The sequence below is a fragment of the Tetrao urogallus genome, assembly GCF_951394365.1.
Source record: "Tetrao urogallus genome assembly, chromosome: 7".
Taxonomy (NCBI): domain Eukaryota; kingdom Metazoa; phylum Chordata; class Aves; order Galliformes; family Phasianidae; genus Tetrao; species Tetrao urogallus.
Window position 1 is genome coordinate 44,280,588 of NC_136820.1, and position 22,220 is coordinate 44,302,807.

The window sequence follows — 22,220 nt, forward strand, 5'->3', positions numbered from 1 at the left end:
CTTAACATTCTGGTACTACGTTACCATTGTAGGTTTTACATAGTCTTCAGAGACATCCCTCTTACCTAAATAAAGGTAGTGAAAAAGTACATCTATAGCTAAACAAAATAAAAATAATATCATAATTTCATCTACTGCTGTTGCAGTAATTAACTTCAGTATCAATGCTGCCACAAAGCCAGCCAGGAAATGTTTTTTTGTTGTTCGATTTTGTTTGTTTGTTTGTTTTGGGGGCGAGTTATTCATACAGGGCCTATGTAGTTCACCACTGATAACCTGGTTTTCTGATCAGACTAATGTTTAACCTTTGAAAAGCACAATTCTTAACACAGTTTTTGTTTATATGTCAGGTCCACTGTATATTTTTTCTCATACCTATGATTTGAAATACTGTAAAATCTAATGAAAATACTAAAGAATGATGTGGCTTATACACTGCCATATTCCATACTGCAAAAACTAAGTTTTCATACCCACCTTAATGGTGCTGTAAAGTGAAGTTAGCATATGTCATACAATGAATATTTTTTATATTTATGTTTATCTTATATCACATTGTATTATTATAATTATCTTGTATGTATAATTACAGTTTCCTCTTTAATCACATGTAGGTTTTGTCTAGTATTTTTCCACTAGTGGTATTTTCAATAGACAAAATGCTTACTAACAGTACTGTGACCTTCAAGGCAAGATCTTATCTTTTGCACTGCATTAAGGTTTTTGTTGGTGCTTAAACAAAGAGTACTGAATGCTGCACACACATTTCAGTGTGGAAATTTGTCATCAGTAACACATAAAACAATCTCAGTCCTCTTCTGACTATTAATCACACAACGTTAAGAACAGAACAATGCAGTTCTCTGGTTTGTTTTGTTATTTTCAAGTGTGGCCAAGCAACAAAACTTTCTGCATTTCTAAGCTCTGAGTCGTTCTACTAAAGCAATCTTTAAGGATCAACAACGTGAATGTGCTATTATTATTTTTGTGTAAAACTGAAATCTGAAATTCAACCACCATAGAAAGAAACTTCCTATGCCATCTTGTTAAACCCTCTCCCATGATAAGCAACATCACATGCTCCTAGTACCCTGCACAAAGTGACTGCCTCTTTGCACTTCTCCCACAGTCCTTCCACAGTACCTGCCTTGCATTTCCCTTTCCCTTGGAGATTTCACGTTCGCTGTTTACACCTGTCTGCTTCTTCAAGGGAAGAAGAAAATCCTGCTTGCTGCCACCGGGAGCGGGAGAGAAACCCTACTCTCTGCCGTGAACACGCAGATGCCAGACCCAGCAGGTTCAGAACCACGGACAGCTCCCTCGCGGCGGGACGGGTCGAATTCAGCACTACGGGACGGCTCCGTCGGGTTCAGCACCACGGACAGCCCCGTTCCCTGTCCCTTCCTTGCCCTTGTTTTCCTACGGGGAGCCCCGTTCCTGCAGCACACACTAAGACCATGTCCACTCGCTTTGTCCCCTCTGCATCCTTCCGACCCAAAAGAACACACAAGCCTAAGCTGCCCAAATTCTGCTGCACGGGAGTACTTTTGAACTGCCTAACCTGATCTACTAAACTTTCTCGGACATGATGCCCCCTTTGCTGTAATCCGCAAGAGTTTCTCACATGTTTGTATGTCACTCCAAATCTGTTTCTGGCCATCTTTTTTGCATTTCATGGTGGGGAACTCCTAGGCAAGCACTTATCCCTGTACAGATCATATTACACAACAGTGCTCTACAGTCACCTCCAAACCCGTAGGGGGAAAAAAAAAAAAAAAAAAGAGGGGAAAAGAAAAAAAAAAAGGAAAAGCAACTCCCCACTCTCCTTTTACTCTGGTAGTAGTTTAATACTATTGTTCTAAATATTATTTGGGAGCCTGTAAGCACAAATCACTCGCACATGCTAAACTGCATCCTTTCCTTCTTGGCTCAGCGCTTCTGGTGATCAGAGATGCAGGTCCAGACATCTGCTGTCTCCAAACTCAGGAAAGCAAAATTAAAACAGTCAAATAATGAGGAAAATGTGTCTGAGCCCAGCCCTGGCGGCAACACTCAGCTGGCTCGCAGCGACACCTAGAGCCCAGCTTGTTGCCAGGAAGGACCCCACGTCTCCTGCCACACTGAGAAGGGCCACGGTGGGTTCCCATGCCCTGAAAATGAGACAGGTTTCACGCAGCCAGGGCCATGAAACAGAAGTGCCAAAAATATCACCAGTTAATGGCTCACAAGGAAAACTAAATTCATTTTCCTATTACTTTCAGTGCTATCAGAGCAGCAATCATCCCTACGTGGTTAAGGTGTACCAGTCTTTTCACTGGTAAAAGTGCACTTGCTCTTCAGAGCACAAAAGTTTTAACAAAGGGGTGGGAAAGTGGTCAGACACTTAATGGACAAACCATGGAAGTTTCCCTTCAAGCACAGTTCTCTCCTCCCAGTGAGCCACGGGTGCTACTTCAGATTGAGGCAGTGCCTTTCCTGGGAATGCTTACACAGCCAGAGCTGAAGCTTGCCACAAAGCCCTGCTCATACAAGAAGAATCTGCAACCAATACAAACATTATTCCCAACTGTGGACATCTGCATCTCCTTCTGTGTGCTTCCATAGTGGCAAAACACCCCAAACATTTTCTGCAAACCTACCACCACATGAGCTACACCAGCTTTGGGAAGCCAGCTGGAGTGACTGACGCCCGCACTTCCCCGCTCCCTAGATCCCCTTTACCCTCAGGGGAGAACTAGGTGCAACCGACCGGAGCAAGTTTAACTCCATCAGGCACAGCAGTGGCCTGAATGAGTCACTCGTTACTAAGGCGATATGCAGATGCACCCTTTGAAGTCTTTGCTCTTGAGGCAGAGCTGGAGGTGAAAGTGCACAGCCGAAGTTTGCTTCTTCCTCCGGGGGCTCATGTGGGGGCAGAGAGAAGGGAAAGGGGAGAGCTCCAGAGATGGATAGGAAGGGGTTAAAAAGTTTCCCCGAGGCTAGGCTGCTGGAGGCGGGGGTAGGCTGATGGGAAGGGAGGGAGGGAGGAAGGAACTAGGTAGACTTCTGTCCTAGGAGAGTGATAAAGGGTAAAAAATGGAATAAATACTTAAAAAAAAAAAAGGGGGGGGGGGGGGAGGAAGAAAAAACAGGAAAGGAAAGAAGGAAAGTGTCAGCTTGCTGGGAAGGAGATGGCCGGAACTCGCTCTCACTGTTTTCAAATGCGCTGACCTCGTGGCCCCCAGCCCCACTTCGCACAAGGAAAGAGGGAACGGGGCAGCACAGGGAGGGTGAGCCCTGCTCTGGCCCCGTCCCATTCCATTCTCGGCACTTCAGGGGAAGAAGAGAAGCACAAAGACCGGCTTGGGAGAGAGGACACCTCAGCAAACCTAAAGGGGCACACACACACACACCCGATGGGGACACCCGAAACCGAACGGAAACGACCGCGAGCGACTTTGGCGCTTACATCCTCCTCCTCGCAGTCACTTCGCGGCTGGTACTGGAAGCGGGGCCGGCTGCCTTCCTGTTGCAATGGACGTGGGGTCTTGCCGGCAGAGCCATCCTCCTCGCTGCACTGGGCGCCCAGGAGGTGACTGGCTTCGGGGGGGACGGGGAAGGAGCGGGAGGTGTTGATCTTCCCACTGAAGCGTTGGTATAGCGAAGCCATGAAGTCAATCCGCGGGAAGCGAGGGGGAGGGAGGGAAAGAGAGCCGCTTCTCCCTCTTTCTCTTCTTTTCCCCCTCCTCTCTTCCTTTTTGGCTACAGCATGCTACACGCGGGGGAGGCTCAGTCCCACATCAGTGGTAGAGAGAGTGCGGGCTCCTCCTTGGTGCCCGGAGAGATCGGGGGGATTGGGAGAGCAGGGAGAGGGGGAGCGCCGGGGGGAGAGGAGAGAAATGAATAACAAAACGCAGTCGAGCCGAAACACCACAGGCCACGGGAATGCTGCACCATCCAGTGTTAGGAAAAAGAAAGAAAAGAAAGAAAAAAAAGAAAGGAAAAAAAAAAAAGAGAGAGAGAGAGAGAAAACCAAAACACTCCCAGACGTAACCCCGATAATGGCGCCTGAGTGGATCAGCGTTAAATATGCTTTGGGGGTGTGCGTGTGTGTTTGCAAAAGGAGGGGAAAAAAAAAAAAAAAACACGGGAGGGGGGCTGGCTCAATGGCTGGCTGTCAGCGGCTCCCCGGGCTCGGGTGGCGGAGCAGTCGCCTCCGAGGTCGCATACCAACAGTGTGCAAAGCGAGAGGCAGAGTGACAGCGTGTGTGAGACGAGTGGAAGAGGCTGGGAAGCCTCATTCAAAGCACGTTGTTCTGGGGAGGGAGGGCTCTTCTACAGACAGCTCCTTTTCGGCACCTGCCTTTTATTCTTCCTCTTCTTGTTTTTTTTTTCTTTCCCGGGGAAACAACTTTAAAAAAAAAAAAAGGGGGGGGGAGGGGGGGAGGGAGTGGAGAAGAAAAAAAGAGAAAACACAACAGACACACCTGATGGTGAGGGAAAAGGAAAGGTGGGGAAGGTAAAGGGTGGGGAGGAGGGAGGAGGCAGGAGGCAGCTGGAGGGAGCCGGGAGCACGGAGCCGCTCGCAGGGAAAGGAGCAAGAGAAAGGAGAGCTAAGGCGCCTCGGTGCCCTCCCCTGCCCCGGGTCCGCCCCAAAGCCGTGCCCACAGGTCTCCGCCACCGGTCCCTTTCCCTTCGTCTCCTCTTTCTCTTTCCCCTGCCTCTGCACGGTGATTGGGAAAGGGAGGCTGCGAGTTTTTGGACGTTATTATTGCCGCTTTAAAAAAAAAAAAAAAAAATCCGGTAAATCTTATCTCCTACTATTTTTGTATTAATTCATTTATTTTTTTGCTGCATTAAAACGTGCTTCAGCGCCACTCTGTGGATATCTGCCCAAAGTGGCTCCCGGTAGGAGCGGCCGGAGATAAACAAGCGGTCCCGGCACCGGGGGCAGCCGGGCTGGGTTGAACTGCAGTTGGGACCGGGCGGGGGTCCGCCCGCAGCACGCCTCGGCCCCATCGCCATCCCTTTTGCCTCGGTCCGTGCACACTCAGGGCGGAGAGCAGCGGCCGCTCATCAACGCTCCCGAAGGAGAAAATGGTCGCGGGCTCGGATGGGCAGCGGGAAGTGGGCTGGAGGTGTCCAGCCGCTCCCCTGTATAGGGACACACGGGGACTATCCTTGTTGCTCCAGCATTAGGCTCCGGGGTTTCCATAGCAACAGATGCTTAGGTTGAAAGGAAAGTGGCAAGTGGCAGAGTTGCTGTCCCCTCTTCTTCTCCCACAGCAAAACCTTCCTCTTTGACCTCTGGGTTTGCCAGCGATATTCCCTTCCTCTTACGGGAAGCACATCTAGCATAAGCTAGATCTTGCCCATTCCCATCCACTGATGTGAACAGTTCACTTCAGTGAACTGTTTTGATTATACTTCAGCAAGCAGACTTGATGGGCTAAGATGTTTCTAACACTATCCTTACTTAAAGTTCTAGCTACTAAGAAAATATCATCTTTGAAATATACAATTTCTTCCATCATCTTAAAATCGAACCACAACCAAGTAGATCCTACGTACAATATTCTAAAGTGTAGCTACCCCCACCCTCCCAATGATTTCAACAACTGTCTGATCAAAAATCTCTTTATATCCAAACAGTTTCATCTGCTGCTTTTTATTCGTGTCTTCAAAGTCAGAGATGAAAAGTCTTAACATTTAGATGAAAAGGGAGCCTTATCTCAGAGAGAGAAAACACAAACAAATGCTCTGTCCCCTTTCCGACAGAACTTGAAAGGAGGAATCATTTTGATCTTCAGAACTGAGATCCTGACATTTAATTAAAAAATGAGATGAACACACAATGCTCTGAAGTTCTAGCTTCTATGTCATAGCAACATGCATCACAACAGAGGTAACTTTCCACTTGGCCCCTTCTTAGTTATGTTTCTGCTGCGAACTAACTACACACTAACACAAATACAGACAGAAATTTCCACTAAAGTTTATCTTGAACTGCATTAACAGTGGCTTTTTGACTATTTAAAATTAGTGACAGCTGGGGAAAAAAAAAAAAAAAAAAAAAAAAAAAAGGAATAAGAGAAACAAATTAAAAGAAATAATATATTTTTGATTTTAAGGAAAAGTAGGACACGAGGGAATAATCAAAGAAAGCCACAAAAAGGCACTAACGCACCAGGCAGAAAAACACCAAAGATTAAATGTCTGAATTAAAAGGTCTCAAAGAAAGCACAGAAAGAAAGGAGAACATTCTGCTCGAACCGTGAAGGATCAGTTTAGCTCCAAATGCACTCTGCTTGTGCTTTTAATTCCTAAGATTCAAGATTTCACATAATCAGGTTTGTCTAGTCATGCACACACATATTGTGCATGTATGTGTATCCACAACTCATGGGAAAATTGTATTAAGGGAACATAAAACTGCAACGTCAAATACTTTAAAAGCTCAGTGAAAAACCACCATCCAAATGATCCTCATCCACCAAAAGCCCTGATCATGCAGCTTTGGGCTGTGATTCATTTGCCCTGAAATAAATAATCACAGCTATTTAAAGGTCTTCCCGATTCCAGCTCTCTTCTCCATGACAGACCACGGACAGCAGAAGCAAAGTCATGGCATGATAAGGTTTCCATTGGGAACTGCATCCCACGTTCCTGTAGCCCTGCTACAGTGAGTGACCCCACACAGAAGGGCTGAGCGAACAGCGAGACACAGAAATATCTTGAATAACCAACTCCCTGCAACAGGATCCGCCAGAACTGGTCTGCCAGAGACATTATTGAAAGCAGGAGGATTACTCTGAGTCATAGGGGACCGGATGATTTCATTAGGGACTGTGGAACCTGCTTGTGCACAAGCTATCTCAGGATGTAGCTCGTCCCCTATGAGCATGTATTGTGGTATCTGTCCACCTCTTGGGGGAGGACACAGCCTAGCATTCCTGAGTCACAGCTCTGTGCTGGAAGCCCTGTGCTCTGCTTGCAATTCCATGGTTAATTTGCTGTTTACCTGTGCAAAACCTGGAGCCCAGAGTCCTCTACAATGCCATGGTTGTGTGACCAGACATTGTCTTACAGTGTGCGCAGCGGCAAAGCATGGCAGACAGCATGATGCTAAAAAGAAAGCAAACGCAACACAGAAGCACGGAGATAGAATGGTAAATGGCAATGAGTTATCACTACATTAATAACTGTGGCTTCCTCACAGCAGAAAGTGAGATTTAAGCACCGAGCAACTTGCACAGTGAAACACGTTTAAAGAGGCGAAGTAGTTCAGAAATGCAAAGCTAAGATCTGAGTCCTTAAACAAGCATCTTACATGTAATAAAATCCTTTCCTTAGCTCCTGCAAACAGATAGAAATCTGTTCCCAAGACAGAAATCAAGGCATTTCAAAACCAACAGTGTTCTCAAGTGCCTCTTAGTTGTATATTTAATTCAGTATACAGAGTTCTGCAAGGAGGTTTCATTCCTAACTAGTGACATTTCCATCAAAATAAAGTGTGTTAGCTTAAGATATTTTCATGGCAGTGGCAAAATAACTGTTTTACTGACATTTCTAAAGCACGCAGATAAAAATGACACTTTGTTTTTCCACCTTGTATAAATAAACAGCATCCCCACATTTGAGCAATGTTATTGAAGCACTTGCAAACACAGGTCAAACCCAGACCCTTCTGCCTTTAAAACTAGACATAAAAGATTTATTTTTGGACAAGACATCTCAGAACAGCACTGGCAAAGAAGCAATCGAGCAGTACATCTCTCGGATATATATTTGTTAAATTATGTCAGAGAATTCAGTGTTTGTGAGCAGTTATTCATGTTCCATTCTTCTGTTTTGACTAAGCAATTTATGTTTGCTTAAACTCTGAACTTGTCATTTAAATAACAGCACATTTGCTGCACAAAGAACTAAGCGTATTTTTGGTTTATGTGGCAAGAGAAATGTGAGCAGCTGCTTAACAGAAAATTATTAACAGAAATTAATTTTTCCAATAGCTTAAGTACAGTTTTTATTATTTAAAGTATGAGATTATCCTTTTTCAATTAACTTTTAAAGGAATGTTAGAAGGGTCTGATTATCTTTTCATATCTCTCCAGGAAGCTCCAAATTATTATTTGCTCTTGCAATGACCACAGTTATCAGTACAGTTAATAGATATTTACTAACACAAGTGTAACACCCCTCTGAATTTTTTTATAATAGCAACTTTCAGGCACAACAGAAACAACATTTTAACACCTATTACTATTGTTAGCCAAGATAAACACTTCCAACTCCTGAATCTCTACTGGCCTCGGGCTTATGCCATCTATACATCTGTTGTCTGTTGTCATCTAAAGCCAGACACAAACCAAACCAGAACAGAAAGTCTCTTTGCTGTGACAAAATGCATCAATACAGCAGTCCCTGAGGATACACTTGATCGCTCATTTTGATCTAATGCTTGTGCTGGGGGAAGCATATAATTTTGTCAAGATAAGTGACAGTAGGGCTGCTGAAGACTGAGGGACATTATATACTGTGGAATTAGTATGCTGACTTAGTATGCTTACTTGCTTATATCGTTATTTGTGCCAGTAGCCTCTTGAAGTGAATTCTGTGGAAATGCAGCATTGGACAGCAAGTGAACCTGAGACATAAAAATGTGAAGTTCTCTGGCATCACAGAGATTATTCTAAAAATTAATCCTCCTGTCCTTACAACTATTAGAAAGCAAAACAAAACAACCTAAAAACAAAAACAAACAAAGCAACCCACCACCACCAACAACAACCCAACACCTAAACAAACACACAAAGCAGTTTGCCAGAGCAGAAAAAGGTAAGTGCTGGAAAAGCTTGTTTTCTGGGCATTTTGAGAATAACTCAGGGAGCAGATGAAGGCTCCTTCTGAGACAAGAAAACATTGATACTCAAGCACTGGGAATAACAGACAAGATGGCTTAAAGGATACAAGGTTTTGGGAAGAAAACAGAGTAGAACAGGAAGAAAAGGCTGGTCAGGTAAAGAGACGGATCGAGGGTGAGCAGTGAAGAAAGGAAAGTGGAAGTACCAAGAAAAGGCATGAACACAGTAACATACTGAGGGGGATGAGAGAGAAAGGAGAGGATGACCACTGGAGTCGAAGAATAAGAGAAGAAATGGACCACAGCTGGCAGAGATGCAAAGTACCAAGACGTCTGGAAAACTGAGATACAGGCTGCAGTGCTACAAGGTTAATTGGAGCCATGTAATGAGAGGATTTTCAGAAGGGTTACCCTCTCAAGAGGATGCTTCCAACACCTGGAGGATGAACATTCTGCTCTGCAGCCAGAAGAGAGGTGATCTGATCCATCAGAATTCTTACTGCTCGCCTAGGCCTCACTGAATGAAACCAAGAACACACAGTTGAATATCAGCAAGTTCTTCCTGGTGGTGTGAGCACGACTGTTCCCAGAGGAAATGGGTGAAAGTCCTAATGCTGAGAACATTTATAAATAGCCTGTACAAGGCATTAGAAAATGTGCTGTAAGGAATTATCCTGCCAGTTGGCAAAAGGATAGACCATATGACTGAACAGGTCTCTCGCATCCCTAGCTTTTATGATTTTGCAGGTGGTGCAGGGAGAGAAAAGGAAGAAAAAGAGATACAGAAGGGAGTGCTCAGGAACAACAGTTACGCTTTGCTGGCAGCAGGCATGAACAAGTAAAAGGTTCAGATGCACACATTTGAACAGCTGTACCGCACAGTGAGGTCTTGGCCCATCACTAGACCTAATACTGCAACAAACATAAAGAGTAATTTGCACTGAAGACTTTCTTTTCTTAATGAATATTCTGCCTGTTGAAGCTTTGTCTGAGAAAAATTAGGATGAGATCCCAATTTCATGTCTTCAAGACAAGCCAGGAAGTTAAGCACTAAAGTTACAGATAAATACATTTTCCTTTGGGTGCCAAGAGCTGTTGGCAGCCAGGCAAGACTCAGCTAATGTTGCTGCACTGGTCACCATACACATTCTTCTCTGCTTTGCAACATGCCAGTATTTGATGTTTGAATCAGATATGCCATGACAACAACCAGCTTGCTTGATTAATACTGTCTCTCAAAGAGGCTATCAGTAAGAAAAGGAAATAAATTCAGTGTTAGAAAGGCAAAGAAGGCTGTTGAAAGCCTATCAAAATAACAACCATTTTGCACAAGTATCCCCTGGCCCTTCAATCAGCTACTTCATATGGACTCTATATTGAGACAAGAGATAATGCTCAGCTACACATGTGAGGGAGATACACAAGTTTCCTGCTCCACCTTATATCCACGTACTGCATCCTCAATTGCTCACGTTGAGAGGAGCTGACAACATTCCTCTCTAATTCAGCACTATAAAAAGGAGTAGCAGACAGATACAGAATTTCTTTACCTTGGAGGAATTCTGTATTTCCACTTGAGCATTCAAAATCATAGAGGAACAGAAGAGATTTAACCAGTCAGCATTTCAAATACATGCCAGGACTTCTAAAGGAACAGACAATACAAAAAGGTTTCATTTAAGGACCTCCTCTTTACAATATAGAGATTTCCTTTAAGCAGAACTGTTACTCTTCGGACTAGCTGTCACTAAATTGACTGCTTTCTGGCTGGTTAGAAAAGAACAAGAACATAGACTGAATAAAAGCCCCGGGGGATGTAATGACACAATTTTAGGTTTTAGACTCTCGGAGCTAAAGGAAAGAACCCAGAGAGAAATATGAATACACAGAGAAGCAAGCATATGGAGAGAGATGGACATCTCAGGCTAGCTACCACCAGGATAACAAAATATTCTTCCAATCCTATGTTTTCACCCTGGCCTATCAAGCATAAAGTTTCTTCTTCTAGTGTGACACAAAGTCACAGGTTGAAATATTCTCCATTTACAGTGTTGTACAAAGAGCACTGAAAACTCCATTCTGTGAGCATGTTGGGTAGTTTCTGGGAATAAATTCTGGATTGCACGTCTTGAAATCTTCAGTTAAATTCAGTCCAGTTCCTATTTCCCTTCGGAATTGCATTCAGGGAAGAGCTTGTGTTCTCAGGGCAGTTTTCAGTGTACACAACTGCCTCCATAGGTATTTCATGATGTATTTGGACTGCACAGGAAAGCATCTAACGAGTCTGAGTCATCTGAAGCTAAATGGTCTGTAAGCAGGGACTTTATGGAACACTGTTTTGGATTTGCTGTTTAACGTCCCTTGAAACCACCTTAAAAATAAATAATTCCTTTTCAAATTTCACTCTAATTTACATTGGTTGATGTTTGTGATACTTCACTATTTGTATGTTCTTTCCTACCCATTCGTCTTCATAAACTGATTAGGACAAAAACATTACTAGTTCATTTATGTTTTTCTAATTGAAAATATTCCAGTCATCCAATTCATCTGTCTGTCACTGTGATACAGTGCCTAAAAAAACTGAGGCTCTCTTGAAAGTTTAGTAATGCTTTAAGTCAAGTGCCATTAGGTAACAGAAAATATAAAGGATTATCAATAGCTGTCAAACACTGTATTCAGTTTTCAAGAGGTGGGTGGCACAATGACAATAGTGGAATACTAACAGGACGTGAATAAAATACATTCTTGCTGATTTAACACAGGTTTATGTTGTGTAGTATCAACAGACAAGATAGTACCCAAAGAGAGATTTTCATTCTAGACACCTTTTGGGATGTGCTTTAATTTAACTCGTCAATGTATGTGCTTCCCACTAACCTTACCACAGCTTTCAAAGTACGTCAAACAGACACTGAGGTCAGCTTTGCAAAGGTATTTATTAACTCGAGGTACTGGAATACAATGGAATTACTGAAATCAGATAAATGATGGCATAATCAATACAAGCCACTGCTTTGGACAATTCCAGTGGACATTCACATTCATCTTCATATATTTTCTGCATGTAGCTAAATTTGATTGTTAGTTGTTAGTAAAGCCAGTGTAGATATTATTAGCATGCTAAGTAATGCTAGAAACAAGTAAACCCTTGAATCATGGCATGTGTGTTTTTAGTACTTCCTAACTTAGACATGGATCGATACGTATATTTATTTGCATGTGCCAAGGAATCATAAAAGCATGCCAAGTGCACCAAATTAAAGCAGGTATGGTGTTCAATAATTTTACTGCAATGACAAAAGCAATTCAGTACTCTGCTAATCGAGAAAATACAGACTGCTTCATAATGATCTGAGCATAACTGTGGCAAAGGCAATCCTGTAAAATTTTGACTGCAACTGATATTTTCAGAAGTCTGAAAGAAGTCTGATTTGCTTTTCAATTCAAAAAAAAATATCTAAAATGCTCTTCAAGTTATGCAAGAATACAGCAGCATTCAGAGCCTCTTGTTCCTCTCCACAAAGCAGACAAGCAGCAACAAGGCAGCTAAAAATGTCGCATCAGAGCTCCATAAAACAGCCTTTGAGCCCATCACAATTTCTGCAGCGATGACATCAACAAGACTTCAGCAACACAGCACTGCAATCTTTAAGTGCACCAGAACTGAAAGCAATCGTTGAACAGAAAAAAAAAAAAAAAAAAAAGAAGCCACTGTGACTTAAGGCAGTAACAACTTCTGTTGGAAGTCCACTTGTTTGGTACACCTACAGGAACCTCCATCAGCAACATGCATACAGAAACAGCAGCATCATTCATTTGCCATTTAAGGTTCTCGATAATCATAGAACGGTTGGACGAGTTCAACCATCATGAAATTCTTCCTCATCAGCGCATATTCAATGATCTCAAATAAATAACCACACTAAAACCTCCTTCAATTTCATGAGACTGGCCAAAGCTTACCAAACTTCTGTGTGAATTGTTTATTCTAGCCATAATTCACCAACCTGAACATATCTTTGCTCATCTAGTAACTCAGTGAAACAGAATTCACTATTGAATCTGGGGATAATAAACTCCTTGAAAATATCCTTTACTGAGAAAAGAGAGCTTCCATCCAAAGGAACAAATTCTTACACTGATATTTGCTTGGTATTTTTGGAAGCGGATGACACCTCCAAACAATTAGCGTGGCCTACTTGTGTCATCTGCACACATACAAGACCATCAGCACAGAGCACAAGTTGTAGCAAAGGCAGGCAACAACTTGTCAGAGGTGGAAACATTTGGTGGAAAACAGAGATGATGTATCCAGAAAGTGGGACAGTCACCCCAAAGAAGGCCAAAACTGTTTGGGCTGGAATATGTGACGTCATATTGTACATATAAAAATTTAAATAAGCTGGGATTTTACTGTCAAAGGCATCTTCCTCACCTTGAAAAACTCAGTGTTTTGTGTTAAAAATGAAATATACAGAAGGAGCTCAAATCTTTGCAATTTGCTGGTCTTTTAAGCCCAAAATAGTGTTACTTTTAGAACACTCATCAAGACCTATTTCTAAATAAACGACCAACAATTTCATCCTTGGCCTGCTTTTCCCAGGAAGCTGTAAAGAAGCAATGCTTTTTCTGTAATGCACCTGTGCCTAGAGTTTACTGTACAGGGCCAAGAAGCATTCTAATGGCTGACTCCACTGGGATTCTTGCTCCAAGCCCCAGCTCCCCATAGAATCAGAGTCATTAAGGTTGGAAAGACCAAAAAGACCAACAATCTAGTCAACCTATATTTGTGACTGCTCTGGAACACATCCCTCACTGTGACTATTGTTTTCTTGAGCCCCAACAGGGACAGGACCACGCCACCTCCCTGGGCAGCCTGTTCCAAATGCATTACCACTATTTCTGACAATAAATCTTCTGTAATATGCAACCATGTGCCACAAGCACTTTGAGACAGGCAATTCCCTAGCCAGGCCACCTAGTTTAACAGGCATGAGAAGCCACATGTTCTTCCACCTCACAAGCCTCACATGTGCCCCCAAATGTTTTAAAGTAGGTTTGTGGGTCAGTTGCAATGCAGGCTGCCAATACATCCCAGCTCAGAGCTGCAACCACAGTGCAGAGAGGTCTGATGGCACTTCTCCACTTATTTTAGGAGCAGCCTAAGGCAAGTTTACAAAGCAATCTCTCATATGCTCTTCTATATCTGTTACTGGTAGTGCCTTTTATATATATATGTAATCCTTATATCTTCACAGTGTGACTTCTAAATTGACAGTGGGCCTTTAAGATGAGATCACAGCCATTATTGCAAATATGCTCCATCATGCATTATTTTTGTCTATTATCTACTTGAGATTAGAAATAGACATCATCTCTTTATATCCCTTTGGAGACTCACTGCTCTCAGACCCTGCCCTCTGCTGTTGTTTGACTTGTTTCTCATGTGAACACAATGCAGTCTGTTGCGTGCAAGACAGCCCAGATGGTACACTTCAAATGATGTGAATCTTCTATGGAAAGAGAGAGTGAAGAGGAAAAGAATGAAGTGAGGAAAGAACAGAGCATAACATACCAGTGATTTCTACTTCCAATATCAAGTATCTCAGAGAGAGGGTAAAAAGAGAAATAACCATTTTACTTAAAAATTAAATTACATTTTTCTTAATAATAGGATGAGAATATAATTTAAAAAATAAAAGTCTGGGTCACTTTCAACTCCCTAAAAATAAAACTGTTTTGTTTACAGTGGTTGTCAAGCATGCTGTCTGAGTTTGATGCAGAAAACACACCAGTCCTGGTGGAAACTGCAGTGGTAAATAAGGAGCTGTGCCATCCTGCTAAGCCACAGCATTAGCAGAGACTGCACAAAGCAGCTCTGGGGCAGAGGGAGCACTCCCACCACCACCTGTCTGTGCCCTCTGCCCTGCACACACCATTACAAGTGACATGAGAGCAAGCATCTTGATATCTGTTTTCACTTAAGGCCCTTAAAGTGGAGACAACATCCATTAGGCCTACAGTAAACTTCTGAAATAAAACTCCTTGTTGGTGTTTTACTTTTGAGGACCAGTGGAGTTAAATGATTTGCTCATGCAAGTCTATACCAGGGGCACGAGAGTGCACAGACTTCATGCTACAGCCATTTATTGTATGAGGTAATGGCTCTCTTTTCTCTGAGCGCTAAGAAATCTAAGAAATTAAAAGAAGCATCAGGAGAGAGATGCTGGTTGCTAATTGTGGAAGCAATGGGCCCCAAATTTGTGCCATTCATCTGGTCCAGCACTGTGCCTGCTTAAAATACATAGCTAATGGAAAAAAAGAAGAAAAAAAAAAAACCTGGAATAATAGAAATTCAGAACAAAGCTAGTAAAACTTGACTGAGAGAGAGCATGCCTCCTCAGTCATTACAACAGATGTCACTGTTGGTGAGGAGAGCTCAAGTAATTTGTGTGGTTCGCAATGCTGATGTCTCTTAAAACACACGCAACTGCAGCCCTGAGAAAAAGTCCCAGCATGCTGGTTCCTCTTTCTGTAGGGCACTCAACATTATTTATTCCAGCACAACTGACAGAAAAGCCAGAGTTACTGCAGGTAAGGCGAATGCTTTACGCCCTACACAAAGTCATCTGACAATCCAAGGAAAACTTTCCTGAGCCCCCTGCGCAGTTTCCAGTGTCATTAATTGGATTCAGTAGGAGCTTTACCTGAAAAAGGAGTGCAGGCTGTGATAATACCGGGTCGGGTCGGCCCAAAACATTAAAATGAATCATAACCCTGAAATAAAGCATTAGGAAAAAAATCGTAAATACAGATCAGCATCGCCACTTGAGGGTGCTGCAGTAGTTCTTAAATATTAACTCAAGGATGTGCTACCGGGCAGGTGCTGTGCACTGAGTTACACAACAATCATCCACTTAATTACTTCCATGCAGGCACTTAGAAAATGCAGAGCTAAATTCACACAAAACGCAGGGTGTGGAACAGGAGATCTCACTCTAAAATTGAAGTTTAAAGTCCTAAAAGTTTCCTGGTTAAACTAAAGTGATAGTTATCCTTAAAGAGAGTTGGAAAAAGCAAATTTAAGCAGAACAAGAGAACCTTCAATTACACAAGCACATGCTTTTCTAACTTCAAATAAAATTCATTATGAATACGAATTCTCAGCTCTGTACACACATTTTCCTTTAATGTAGCAGAAGAGAATGTTTTCCAATGCATACCAATTGATTTTGCTATAAACTATTACAGGATTATAGGCTTTTTGAATAGTCTTCACTACAGGAAACGTACAGAACTAGTCTCTGTGGGAAATATATTGAATAGCCAGTAAAACACAAAGAGATACCAAAATACAATAGATAATGACTCAAAAAAAGCCACAGCAATCTAAAATGGAGAGTCTGAGTCAAACATTACTTAGGAGTCCTCCAGTTTTTTATTACTGTCCTTTTATCAGAAGAGCCATTTGCTCATGAGGATTTACAAACATGGGGGAAAAAAGAAGAGATAATAATGAAGTTAAAAGAGACTTATGAAATCCCTCTATTGGTGAAATATTTGTGAAATATGAAAGCACAGAGTCTGCACATAAAATGTGCTCTGGTTTGGAAAGCACATCCCTTCATCTGAGCCTTATTAGACACTGTAGAGAGCTGGTCAGGAGCTATTTGATGATACCCTTGGAAAATACTGAACAATTGAAGTTAAAACTGCTGCTGGAAAAAGGGCTGATTCAAAACAAAATTCCTAGTTCAAAAACATTCACAGAGGGGGATTTATTACTTAGGGTTAGAAGATATAAGTGCAGAATTTCAAATGGAAAATAACACTGATTCATTTCTAGAAATGACTCTGAAATGCCAATGAAGGATAGCAAAATAAAGAAGCTAAAATAAATAACAAAAAACTGTTTCACTTGACACAAACTGATTTTATTGTGTCTTGCAGACATTCCCAAGATTGATTACCTATCACAACTGCAGCAGCAAAGTTCCTGAAGTCTTGAAACCCGAGTCCCATTCAGGTCTAATCTCTCCATTGGGTATCAGCTAGAATGTGTTTGGATGAAAAGAAAATGATGGCTACCTGCAGCTTGCTCTAGAAATCAAAGTGTTGCAATCAGCGAAAAGAGTAAGAATGACCTGGTGCAGGAGCGAACCAGGACCAGGAAAGTACCAGGAACAGCATTACAGAATGAGAGCTACAGCCTCAGTCTTCTTCCATATATTCTCCTTTGGTTACTGTTCAACAAGTCAATTCCCTCTGCCCCCTTGATCCAAAGCATGCATCTCCCAGGGCAGTACCCAAATAGATAAGGAATGGTCTCCATTTTAAAAGAGGATTACTCTACTCTCAATTAACATCTTTACCCACTGCATCCTCAGTACTCATGCCTTGCTTTCACAGCAAAGGAAAACAAAGCAATAAAATGCAGGAGAATGCATCATGGTGAGGTATGCAAGAGCCAGAAATTCATTTTGCAAATGATGTGCTTCAGTACACGCTTCCTTGGCCTTAGCCTGCTAATACACTGGAGTATTTTGGCCCCTGTATTGTAGCAGTCAGCATCAAGAAAAAAAAAAGAGAGAGAGAGAAAGATTGAGAGAAAGCTACTGCAGAATCTTTACAGGAACAGCAACAAACCCTAAACTTATGTAGCAAAACATTGTTTTACTAGGGCATCTAAAATTAGAGCCAATATGTCAATATTCCCCTTCTTTATTGTGTTAGAAATAGGCAGACAGTCTTGACTTTAAATGTGTTTTTTTTGTATAGCCTATTCATTCCTACAATGTATTGTTCAACTAGCTATTTTTAAATTTTCAGTACTTTGCAGACAGTGCCCTGATTATTCCTCTGGGAAGGGTAACCTTTTAAATATCTCCATAAACGCCTTTACCCATAATTAACATTAGCACAATACTTACCTACTTGCCTATAGCAAGGTCATAAACGTCAGATAAACTTCTCCAATGAATAAATACATGAGTAAATATATATATATATACATACATACACACATGTATTATTTTTTTTTTTTTCTTTTTTTTTCCCCCCTCCAAGTTAGAGAACTGCTGTGAGGACTTTTATAAAGGCAAAAATAGCAGAAGGTAGAATACCATCTTGGCCTCATTTAAAGCAAGAGTTGATCTCACACTGGTTTATACAGAGCTCCAGCCTGGCCTAAACACAAAAGAAGAATCAGCAACCAGGTCACAGGGAAGTGATTTGGCTGTTGGTTGTGCAGACTCTTGATTACAGACTCTCATCTAGACAATGAATGAAATTATGCCGTCGGCCAAGTGACGTATTTGGCTCCTATAAACTTCAATCTGACCAGGATTAAATTTTGGGCAAGCTACTTTGATTCTGTTTAAGTTACCCGGGGAGTAAAATACATGCAGACCAATCTCCATCTACTCCATAGGGGGCTGTGAAGATTAATGGTAGGAAGGCACCCAGATGCCAAGGACAGACATTTGTCCCGGTTACGTCTACATGTGAAAAATGATCAGTCTTCTGCACTGCAGAAGATGGTCTCAGTTACTTTAAGATACACATTCAAGATAAAGAGTTGTGAAATGAAAAACCAGAAGAGTTGAAACTATTAACAACTAACAAGTGACATAAACATATTTCAGTGGGAAAAGGTCAGCATTAGAAGTGTGAGAAATTCTTTTACATTAGAATAGCTAATATCATTTTCTCATAAGTCATGCATTTCCATAACTCCATTCTTTCTTTCAGTCATCTTATTTAGCAAGGATTTATGTCTTGATGGAAATAGCACTACAGAAAAGGCATATCTATTATGTCTGCCACTGCAGAATCTTTTCTATTAGATAAGTGTTAGAAGCACTTAATTTTTTTCAATAAATAATCTTATTATTTATTGCACACTCAAGTCTTATATTTCATTCAGTTCCATTATACTCTAACATGCTGGATAACTTTTCTAATTTTCCTTCTGTAAATAACTGGTAGCACAGCAGATGCCTGGAAGCACTCATGACAAATAATGAATGCCTGACACATATTAAACCAACGTGGTTTTCTATGCACAAATGCTTTTCTAACATTCAAACCTTCACGTTGAAATATTCCATTCCAAAGAGTACGTGATTGCTTTGTGTCAGTGTACACAGGAGAGTCTGACAGCTGTGTAAACAATGAAGTATGGCCTCCTGCAGCACACCCCAAACTTCTGCACAGAAGGATAGCAAATGTCCCAAAGCACCCACAATGTCCCAAAGCACCTACACTCCTACAAGCTACAGCATTTTCTGCATGGATCTACTCTATTTCTGTGCATCTTGTATAACAAGGGGACAACAAAGTGACTGTGTTATTTCTGCTCCATATTCTCCCTCCATGGCTCCACTAGAAGAGCAGGAATGCAACTCCTGTTGAGCTAATTAGCACAGGCAATTAGTAAGAGATTGTTAATGTCTCACCAAAACAGAAATAGAAAAAGATAAATAATTCCTCCCTTAAGATCTAAACCAGAAGAATAATTAACAGCTGGAGGGGAGGGGAAGCAAGAAGCCAGAAGGCACACATGACAGAACTGCAGTAAGCTACCCAGTTTTCGCAGGAAAACGTGTGTTTGTACACAATGCTCTTTACTCCAGGGTGTGTTCTACATCAACAAAGTCCTCTGCTCAATACTTTCCTGTTTCTAGGTTTACTGGAGAGTTGAGAAAGCATGGAATGATTTGCACCCATTTCTTAAAATCACCCTACCAAGTCAGTGAGAATCTTTCTGTTGGCAGCACTGAGCAAAGAGGAGTTGTGCAAGAAAGGGTAATTTATGAAGACCAGAATGGAAATAATGCACGTGCTGTGACTATTTATTTATTTAGATTTAAAATGATTAATAAATTTGCCTCTCTGTGGCTCTCAATGCCCTAACATCATTAAATACTCAACACAATTTCAACAGATTTCAAGTAATCTGTTTCATAGAAACCCAGTCAGCCAGCCACTTGCTTCAGTGCAGGAGGAAGAAAAACTTAAGTCAGGTTCTTTAAATACAGGCTATTTCAGATCTGTGATTAGGAAGATACTGCAGATTCTTGGAGAAGAGACTGCTAATTGACTTCATTTTTAATTGGCACACAGGTCAGGTTTTCTGCTTATCTTAGCTCAATGTTTCAAGCGTGATCCTTGCACTGAACCAACTCCAGGCAGACAGATCACAACTGGCATCCTTTGTACCACCCAGTGGAGTTCCTGGGCTGGCCGTGCCAAACAAATGATTCCCTCTGAAACAACTGGAACACCAACATTGTCCAAAGAGGACTAGATATAATACCTCCCTTCCAAAGCACAGGTAACACCTCTGTTAGTTCATCTGTCTGCTTCCTCACTGTACTCTCATGTTCTCTGCATTGCCACAGATAAAACTCAGCCAGCTCACTTTTACCCACACCCAGATTTGAGTGCAGAGAGAAGCTGACTAGCAGCACTCTGGATTCACTTTGAAAATGACTGCAAGTGTGTCAGTGCTTATCTACACGTACTTATGCACACATTCATAAAACACTGGCATGACATGGCTGGAATTTAAGTGCAGACAGGAGAAACACAAGGCTTCTGCCTGTGACAGTCCAAAAGCTGGAAGTCAGGCTTGATGCAATATTCATTCATAACAAAGGCAATCTTTGCATAGTTCTAAAGGATACTCAGACACCAGCTAGTGAAAGAAGGACATTCTTGCAAAACTAGAAAATTAACCCCAGGCAGGTACTTGCTACAGAAGTGGAACGTTTACGAGACACTATGTTCATTTCTGGAATTATTTACACCAGAAACATGATTTCTCAAATATATTTGTACAGAAAGAATAAGCACACCATGCTGCTTAAATGAGTATTTCACTCTCCTGATGAACTCCGAATTTTACCCATGACACACTTGCCTGTACATGTCTGTCATGACTGACACAAATGGGTATCAGATATTTCAAAGTTTCACCAGTCATTTCATTAGCATACCACACTGCAGTAAAATATATGGCATATTACAGCTACAAAATACATTTTAACCTTTCAGAAACCTGCTTCTTGATGACCTATAAAAGAGAGGCTCAGAATACTATTTCATTGCTCAGCTTCCCTGCCTTTATACATGCAAGCTGAGAAATGAGTCTGAATGAACTGACCATCTGCAGTAGGCAAATTTCTTCTACCTATTTGAAAAGCAAATATGCACCTAAAAAGCAATAGCCTATGATATATGCCAAAAGAGCAGAAGGATCTTGAAGCTAGGTGGCCTACTGATATATCAATGAATTAAACATGATCAGTGCTGCAAGCTTGTACTAAGGGGCACTGTTCTGTCCCAGCTGGAATTACACTGCTTTCCCTTTAGGAAAGCAATGCAGAATACTAATGTGTTAAGAGGGATGCATGGAAGCAACTTTTGATAGCATTCACTTTACTCATTTCCTTGATGCAGACTTCCTCCTTATTTCTTACTGTCTCAAATTAGAGTAGCAACCTTCGCCTCCTTGGATTAGCACAGTGACTTAACACAGACATTTCATACCCACTGTTGCTATGATTAATTGAAATAGATTTGTCCCTTCTGTTTAATGTTAAGCTTCAGAGGTCAGTATGTACTAATTTAAGCTTCAGACAATCCTACTGGCATTGACTGGATCATGCATGGTACAAATGTAGCTTCATTTGCAGTTCTGTTTCCTGAAGCATTCCATTGCACCTTTACATAGATCTCTGGTGATGTTCTAACAGGTACATAGCACTGAAAGTCATTCACAGCAGATGGTATTTTGCACTGTTGCTAGACTGTACTTGCCAGACACACAACAAATCACTGGCCTAAAAGCAGATAACAAGGGCAAAAATTAGGTAGTTTTGTAGAGCAGCAGAACTAGTGAAGAACAGTTTTCTGTAGAGACGTGTCTAATGACAAGATTCTCTAGCTTCTAGTAGCCTATCAGTTCCAACTGAAGCTTGTCCTGCAGATGAGACACTTCACAATTCTTTCTGTATAAGGTCTTTAGTGCTTGATAAGACAAAAAAAAAAAAAAAAAAAAAAAAAAAAAATCACACTGCAGTCTTTCTTCAAGGAGCTATGAATTGCATCTTTGCTCAACAGATTCCTGTTTCCGAAGAAAACTTGCAATATGGACCTCTATAAGTCCATATAATAAGTCAGTTGGTTTTGCCATTATTAGAATAGGGGAAATACACATAAGCACAATTGTACATGACTATTTCCTTTGGAAATAGGAAGAAAAAGTAAGGGGAGAGAAAGCAAAAGTTGAGATCTTCAGCAAGGGGAAGTAAGCAAGCTTAAAACTTAGGAGCTCTGAAGGCACACTGGAAGGGCATCCTTCTCTCTACTG

General features: G+C 41.6%; 1 protein-coding gene across 3 annotated transcripts in view; it reads right to left on the minus strand.

Annotated features, from left to right (window-relative positions):
* Positions 1-22,220, minus strand: part of DPP6 (dipeptidyl peptidase like 6) — a gene marked incomplete at both ends in the record, with an annotated part of 485,505 nt that overhangs the window by 359,126 nt on the left and 104,159 nt on the right. Inside the window, one exon of one of the 3 annotated variants that reach the window (XM_079538257.1) lies at positions 3,449-3,649. The exons of the other annotated variants lie outside the window; for them this stretch is intronic. Coding sequence (XP_079394383.1) covers positions 3,449-3,649 — 201 coding nt within the window. Of the gene's footprint in view, positions 1-3,448; positions 3,650-22,220 lie in introns of those variants that run through there. 3 annotated transcript variants of the gene reach the window in all.